The 9,096-nt window shown below is 34.3% G+C and overlaps 1 protein-coding gene across 1 annotated transcript in view; it reads right to left on the bottom strand.

Annotated features, from left to right (window-relative positions):
* Window positions 1-2,078, bottom strand: part of LOC109241866 — a 4,188-nt gene extending 2,110 nt beyond the window's left edge. Inside the window, exon 1 of the mRNA XM_019408689.1 lies at window positions 1,986-2,078. Within this exon, the coding sequence (XP_019264234.1) occupies window positions 1,986-2,073 (88 nt within the window). The 5' untranslated portion in view covers window positions 2,074-2,078. The remainder of the gene's footprint in view (window positions 1-1,985) is intronic.
* Between the last annotated feature and the right edge of the window lie 7,018 nt (window positions 2,079-9,096).

Here is a 9,096-nt window from a genome sequence, read left to right as displayed (position 1 = left end):
AAGGCCTCTTATTAAGGCTTTGCTTTAGGCTTCGGATGATGTTGAGCCGTCCCTGGGATAGAGAGGCTGTTTTCGGTAGACCCTTAACTAAGACCCTTTCATTAAGAAAAACAAAGAGTAGGAGAGAGAGAGAAAAGAGAAAACTATTGACAAATTCTTATGTTAAGACTTAACGAAATAAGTCTTGAAAAGATGAAACTGTATAGCCGCTTTTAAAATTATAGCCAAATATATATATATATATATATATATATATATATATATATATATATATATATATATATACACACACACACACACACACCACACACACACACACATTCTGTATGTTATATACAAAAATCAATACAAATTTTATATACTTTTTCGACTACCGAATATAAATAATTCCTGACGCGGGCTAAAAGTAATAATATCCCATAAGTCTTTGGTACTTCTATGCTAGTCTCTTTTTTGTATTTTATTAGTACGTAATAATACCTTAAATAGGAATCTCTACTTTCCATTAATTTGGACTTACTTCATACCTTGTTATAACAGTTTATTAATACAGTAATAATAAAAAAAATACAAAAAATAGACTAGTATAAAAGTACCATTGCGCTATTTTTTGGTCCAATTTTAGAAAAGCAAATTCAGATGCAATGCTTCTCTAACCTATCTTTCTTGAAAAGCTCGGCACGCCACGGGTTATAAGTTTCAAAATCCTATTTAATTTTTTGCTATTTTTGGCCCTGCTGTAACCTAGCACATTGTTATAAAAATTAAAATAATGGTTGCAACTTTAACGTACACTGATAATATAAATTAATTAAATTATACCTATAATATGTAAAAGGTGAGTAGAGTTAGTTTTCTGTAACGGATGCGTGAGAGAGGGTCGGTGGGAGATTGCAGCAATCGCGGAAAGTAAGACTGGTTGGGATGTGAGCAAATAGACACATTACTAAAGACTTTCTTCACTCACTTTTAAGACAATTCAAACAAGGAGTATAATTTGCAGCAAATCATGCAGCATTCAACTTAGATGCAAATCCAAAATTTAAAGGTGGCGGTGCACATGAGTGGACTGCACGCGCAACTAGTGCTCCCATCGACTTTTGACCTTAAGGGTTCAAGTAAAATATATGATTGTTTTTAACATATATATCTAGAATATTTGTCGAGGTTAATGGGGTCCAATGACCCCTCTACTCCAGCCATAGGTCCGAACGCGCAAGTAAAGGGCACGCAACTCGGTGCACTAAGCTCCAGCTATGCGCGGGGTCTAGGAAAGGGCCGGATCACAGGGGTCTATTGCATGAGTCTTACCCTGCATGCATTTCTGCAAGAGGATATTTTCACGGCTAGAACCCGTGACCTCATTGTCACATGGCAGCAACTTTACCAGTTACGCCAAGGTTCCCCTTCCAAACGTGCAAGTAAAATCCTAAAATAACTTAGAAACTGTAAATAAACATTAAACTTGAGGAACTCATGAATATACTACGTAAATTAGGATTAGCTGCACGTTTCTCTCAGCTTTTCCAGCAAATATCAACGATTTCTAAAAGGATTTAAATTAAAAATATATTCTAACGGTAAAAAAGTTTATACTATGATCTATGTTGTTTAACTTGTGATATAAGTTATGCCGGTATAAGTTATATTGGGATAAGTTATGCTGGGATTAGTTATGCTGGGATTGTTGTTTATTCATTGTTTGGTATGTTGTATTAAGAATGACAATTGCATAATTTCTAAGAAGAAGGTATAAGTTATACCGGAGCTAATTACCCCACCTTCTATAAGGTACTCCTATAAGTTATCCCAGTGTTAAAATTAACACCGGGATAACTTATACCTGGTTTGCTAACCAAACAGAGTATTAAGGTGGTATTAAATTTTTATACCACTCTTATAACTTCTTATACCTCATACCAAACGACCCCTTAATGTATATACACAAACTTGAACACTTTGAAAAATGAGAAAGACATATGTACCTCCATGGTTATGACTGATTGTACGAGGAGTTGAGTAAATAAAAGAATGAAGTCTGGAGAAGAAGAAAAGTTGATTTTGCCCCACCATTATAATAATTAAGACAAAGAGCATGAGTCCCAAAAACGCCATTGTTGGCTTTGAAGCTCTTTTCTTCACCACATTAATCTTCATTACTGCTCTAGCTAGGAAGGAAAATGGAGGGGGTTTTGCTTTTTATTTTTTGAAGAAGAAGAAGAGGAAGTGGAGATGACAAGAGAGAAAATTGTTCTAATGTGAGCTACATATATATAGTATAATTTCTTTTGTCACATCTGTTAAATAAAATATATAAAAAGAAAATTAAGAAAAGCATATGGTCATACTTTGAATAGTTGAGGTGTACACTTGGAAAAACGAGGTAGAAAAATTGGGACTTTTTTGGTAGAATGGAAGAGAAATTAATGGAGAAACACTAGGAAGAAAATCTGGATATATTGCTTTCAAGTTGTTGACAAAACTCAAATAAATAGTGTCACTACAAGAAACATGGGATACGACGACATTATATAAATGTCGCCATAAATCAATCAAATGTCGTAAATTCATTTACTGACTTTTACTTTATACTTAAATTAAATGTCGGAAATTATCTCAATATCGTTAATTTTACGATATTTAAATTAATGTCGGTAAAACTCTAGTGACATTTATTTGACGTTTATCAAATGTCAACAATTTGAGCTCTTAAACTATCTTGTTAGTGACATACATACAAATGTCAGATAAATCGTTTGCAATTTTTGGCATATTATGTCACGATCCTAAAATTCCTCCGAAAGGAGTCGTGATAACACCTAGTTTCTAAACTAGGTAAGCCTAACATCAACTGAAATAACCTTGACATTTACTAACTTCAAATTAAATAACTCTGAACAAATCACAACTTCCCAAAACCGGTGGTACAAGTCATAAGCCTTTCTAAGGGTAACTATACAAAATAAATACAAACTGTCCCAGAACGAGAAGGAATCAATAGAACGTAAATACAAATGAAGGTTACTCCGAGGCCTGCGAACGCAGCAGCAGGTTACCTTGAGTCTCCACCACGACGATCTGCACAGCTACTATCGATCAATTCATGGATCTGTACACAAAAAATGTACAGAAGTGTAGTATGAGCACACCACGGCAGTGCCCAGTAAGTATCAAGACTAACCTCGGCGGGGTAGTGACGAGGAACAGTCAAGACACCTACTAGTCAGACAGATTAAACAGGATATGATAACAAATATCAAGATAAAGGTGACGGAATAATATCAAGAGCAGTGATAAATCAATCTACAAACAGTCGAATAATAAAAGGAAACTCGGATGGAAACGAAAGATAACCAAATAAATCAACACAAACATAGCTGGAACGCAGAGAAGTAGAATGAACTCAAGTAAGGAAGGCAGTGCCAACTCAATCAATCATATCGTTTCTGGTGCACAACCCCAGCCATCTCAGAACTAGATGTCTCATATCATAACCTCAACTTACAAACCTTTAGCACACCCGGCACCTTGTGCCCACATATTTTGTCTCACTTTATACAACAACGTTCTCATGTTACTCAGTACATAGGACCCATAACTAATGCAATTAAGATGTTCCAGGAGTCTCATTTACATAACATAAAGTAGAGTACAGCTTCTAAACCAATTAGGAACTCAACAAGAAAAGATGAAGTTATTTTTAGAAATCATTTGAATAAAGAAAGTACCATTTTCAATTTAAAATACAACATCGAATGAATTATTACCTTTAACATGAGATTTAATAAATTACAACTTAGTAGAGATTACTTTTTAAGTAAAATACAACCTCAGACGGTTTTAGGGAATTTAGTTGAGAAACTAATTGAATTAAAAAAAATATATAACAATTATTGAAATTTGAAGTATTGAAATACATATATATAAATACGGCGAGGTATTGAAAACATTATGGGTTCCAACACAAATGATCACAGCAGTAAAGGAATCTAAACAGTTAAAACACTTGAATTGACTACAACAAATAAACACAGCAAACAGAAAGTGTACGGCATCACCTTCGTGCTTTAACTCTCACTCCTCACCATGCAATCAATATAAATGTAAATGTGCACGGCATCACCCTTCGTGCTTTATCACTCTTCCTCACCATATGAATAATATAAATGTGAACGGCATCACCCTTCGTGCTTTATCTTTCTTCCTCACCGTATGCATCAATATAAATGTAAATGTGCACGGCATCACCATTCGTGCTTTATCACTCTTCCTCACCATATGAATAATATAAATGTGCACGGCATCACCCTTCGTGCTTTATCACTCTTCGTCACCATATGAATAATATAAATGTGCACAACATCACCCTTCATGCTTTATCTCTCTTCCTCACCATATGCATCAATATAAATGTAAATGTGCACGGCATCACACTTCGTGCTTTATCACTCTTTCCTCACCCAAACAGTAGAAACAACAACATCCCGGCAAGGGAATAAACAATAGAAACAAATACACCCGGCAAGGGAATCAACAATAGAAACAAATACATCCCGGCAAGGGAATCAATAATAGAAACAAATACATCCCGGCAAGGGAATCAACAATAGAAATAAATACATCCCGGCAACGGAATCGGCTATAACCAATCTCGTTGCTACAGTTAGCTTCACAAAATAAATCCCAACTTGAGTCAATACTCAACAATGGTCAAATACCAAGAAAATACCATAAGTCTTGTCCAACATGAATAATCGTCAATTTAAGCATAAATAGTACATAATAAGAATCACAACAGTCACAGTGTAAGACCCACGGAAAAACCAATAAGTGCAATAACCTTAACAAAACAACAAGACATAATAAGCACGTGATAACTACACCGGCAACCACAACAATTTGGACACATAGCATATATACACGGGGTCATAGAGGAATTCACAACTAAGAGATAACGAAACAATAAGGAGAACAATCACTTCAATTAAGGAAAATAAGGGGCAAGTAACAAGTAAGAGTTAGAGGAAAGCTAACAACATCGTATGGAGCATATAGAGGCAAGTTAAGCAATTAGGAAACTCATTCATAACGGAATACTTCCCACATAATGAACATAAAGGCCTAAGAATCCTAAAGGCAAATTTTCCCACAAATAAATCCGAGAACACACTCGTCACCTCGCGTGCACGAACTACAAATAGCATAGAAGACTCAACTCCTAAGGGAAAACTTTATTCCGGAAAACTTTCTTCTTGCTTGGGTAATTCTTTGGTCCAGAAGCCTTCTTTATTCCAGAAAACTTTCCGGGTTTTTCTGCTGGTGCCATAGCATGAGCAGGAGTTGAATGGCTTGACGAGGCAGCCACATTTTTAACAGTAGCACCCGTTCCCGCAACATTTCCATTAGTTTGGTTTTCATTCGTCATTTTTTTTGTAAAGTTGGAAACAAAACAGAACTTGGTTAAATCAGTGAAGTTTTGATATCTTCAAACTGAATACCAAACCAAACATACAACACATAACAATGGTGAAGTTTTTATATACTTCAAACCCGTACGTTTATTATTCCGGTAAAGTTTTTATATACTTTAAACCGGACAGAACAATTATTGGAGTAGAAAGCACGAAGGCTTTAGTCTCCAAAATAGTATACAAAATATGAATAACAGTTTAATATATGTTTCAACACAGAAACGTTAGTATAAAATTCCTTAAGCTTGTGAGCGTTATTGCGCTAAAACACAAAATCAAAAAAAAAAAAAAAAACTGTTAGAAGAACTAAAGAAATCTGGAAAATAGTAGAGAATGAGAAATGTTCCGAATCCACAAGTTTCTTGTGTGTCCTTAAGGAATTTAAACTCCCTCACAAGTTGCCAAGGTAATGGATTAAATCCTCCCAGGATAAAACGGAATAAACCTTCCTGCAACAGTGGCAATACAAACTGCAGGATACCAACGAACTTAAAGAACGGAGCAAAATCACACTTACGAATTTGAGAGAGAGACTGCGAATTAGAATGCAGTATATTCAGAAAAAAAGAAGTTCTGGAGTGTTTTTCGTGTGTAGAAAATGGAGCCTTGCCTCAGAATTTATAGGCAATTATCAGAAGATGTGTCTGGAAAAGGTGCCTTTTCAGAAGAATACGCCGCCTGCCGCGGTTCTACCGCGGTTACGGCAGAACCGCGGTCAAAGAGGCTCTCTGAATCTGCCTGCCGCGGTTCTACCGCGGTTACGGCAGAACCGCGGCATCGATCGATCATTTGACAAACCCAAACCCAAACCCGAAGCCGAGCCGAACGAGCGACGACGACGGCGCGAGGGTTCATTCTCTTCAACTCCTTTTAAGAGCTTTAAGAAGTGATTCTATATATAAGCACACAAATGTGATTGTCCCTCATCAATGAGGGATAAAGTGCAAGACAAAAGTTCACTTCTTCAAATTTTCATTTTTCCCTCCATTTTATTTCCCTCCATTTCCAATTCACACTTCTTCTACTTTAAAGCCCAATGGCTTAAAGTCCAACAGTTATCACATTTTCTAACAAATATCGCTAAATCAACTTTTTTCCGACATTTATTATAAGTGTCACTAATTAAATGTCGTCGTATCACATATTTCTGGTAGTGTGTGTGCAACTTCAACTTCCCAAAGCTCATCACGTTTAAATATATTCTGGCATCATTCACGTGAATATTCATAGTTAGAATTCCATGTGTCTCCACGTGACCTATAGGTCACGGGTTCGAGCAGTAAAATTAACTATTGATGCTTGTATTATAGAGTAAGTTACTTACATTATACCCCGGCCCTTGGAGTGCGGCCCTTAGAGTGTGGCCCTTGGAGTGCGGCCCTTCCATGGACCCAAAGTGAACACGAAATACTTCCTGCACCGACTGCTTTTCTTTTTCTTGTTTCTTTAATTGTTTCTTCTAGTTTCTCGATTTTTCAACAAGAATGTAGATAATTTTCTCAACTTCATAATTTATTCTCTTATAATTTAGAGGTTCATCATTTCAAGATTTCGATAACTCTATGTTTTGTTAGTTAAAAAATGATCAACACATTAGTTTCTTTTTCCAAAAAAAAAAAAAAAAAAAAACTTTTATCTGTCACATAACATGATCATCTTTCGGATCATCTAATGGGACTTGAGTAATGATCCTTTCAGTTTTATGTAAAAGTCACACCAGTTAAAAGTGGAGTGACTTCTAACATATAATACTAATAGTATGTCTCGCCAAACTTCTAGACATGCCAAAGGTGTTTTTTTTTATAAAAAAAAGTGGTTTTTCCTAATTTGAGGTGTTTGGTCAAGCTTTTTTTTGAAAAAAAAAAATGCTTTTGGCTAGAAGCAGAAAAAAGTAGCTTTTCTTCAGAAACAGAAGAAGTTTTGACTTTTCTTCCTACCAAAAATACGCTTTGCAAAATATTATATGTACGAAAAGAACCTTACTTTGTTTAAACTATTAAGTGCTATAAAATGACTTTTGAGATGAACTTTCATATTTATTGAATGATTTTTGATATATTTAAATTATCTTGAAAGTATAAAGTACTTTTCAATATTATTTTTATATTTTAGTTAAATAAAATAAAAAACATAATTATTATCTTTAATAATAAATATTTATAATTATTTATTAACTTATATAATATTAATTATTAAGAAAATCTCTTCATGTCCTTATTTGTAACTTGACACTTAAAAGCACTTTTTGAAAAGTTTGGCCATACACAAATTATTGTCAAGTGCTTTTCAAATTGATTAGCCAAACACAAACTGTTTTTCTCCAAAATTACTTTTCGAAAAAATACTTTTGAAAAAAGTACTTCTAAAAAAAAGCTGATTTTTCCAGCTTGGTGTCTCACTTACCAACTAAATCATAAAGTTAATAAGGCTCCAATGTGGATTGATTGATTCTATTGTCAACTTAACATAGTTAAATATCCTTAGTATAGAATAGGAATCTTTACCCAAATACCATGTCGGATTCACTATCTATTTTTTCAAGCCGATATATATAACTTATATAGTAATTTTACATGGTTATACGTACACACACACACACACACACATATATATATATATATATAATGACTAAAAGATCTAAGTTACGACTTCCCATAAAACAAAAAGAAAAAAAGAGATATATCAAAAATGCATCTTGAATTATAAAGATGGTAACTTTTTGCCAAGATTTAGTGATGATAAAAAAGGGGTCACCTAAAAAAAATGTAGATGTGAAATGCAGCTATTTGGCTTCAGTATTGGTGAATGGTAACGGGATGAAGAAGACCGTAGGAAAGATTTATATGAGATGACCACTTTTGGACCCTAAAGCAGTGACACTCTAAATTACTAAACTACCCTTTTCGTAATTTTCTTTTTAATAGTAGTAGCATTTTTTGTTCCTTAGTTATCATAAATTTTAATTTTGGTCCTTGTAGTTATGACATATGACCAAGCATATTTAACAAGAATTTCTTCAGTTCATGGCTTTTTACCACATCATCAAATGCATTTATATTCTTTGGCTAAGCATATTTATAAAAGAGTTAATGTCTGCTCTGTTGTATTGGTTCGTGCTTAATGGTTCTGTGGTTGAATTATCATAGCAATGGAAGAACCATAATATAGTATCTTGTTGTTTGTTTTATGCTAATTGTTAAATGTTGAAAAGTTCTGGGCTTTATATTTTCCTCCCTCGTATCTAAGATTTTTTTTCTGGTAGGTTTCTTTTTTCAGGTGTGATAGTTTGTTGTGTTAATTGTTTATTTTGATTTGAGGATACATAAATATCAAACAGTTGCCAGCTTATTGAACTTATACTTTTTGTTTGTCTGAAGGGAGCCTTGAATCAACGGTAAAGTTGTCTTCGTGTGTCCTATAGGTCATGAATTCGAGTCATAGAATCAGCCACCGCCTGCTTTTATAAATATGAATTCGAGTCATAGAATCAGCCACCACCTCTGAAAATTACATGTGGGAAGGTTTTCATTCGGGACATCACTTAACCTCTGAAGTTCAACTTAGATAACATAATTTTTTGGTAAATTCAAGAACAAAAGTAATTCATGGTCTACAAAAATGCTGC

Source organism: Nicotiana attenuata, unplaced genomic scaffold (assembly GCF_001879085.1).
Source record: "Nicotiana attenuata strain UT unplaced genomic scaffold, NIATTr2, whole genome shotgun sequence".
Lineage (NCBI taxonomy): Eukaryota > Viridiplantae > Streptophyta > Magnoliopsida > Solanales > Solanaceae > Nicotiana > Nicotiana attenuata.
Note: the sequence above shows the minus strand (reverse complement) of the source record. Positions and strands in the feature narration are given on the sequence as shown.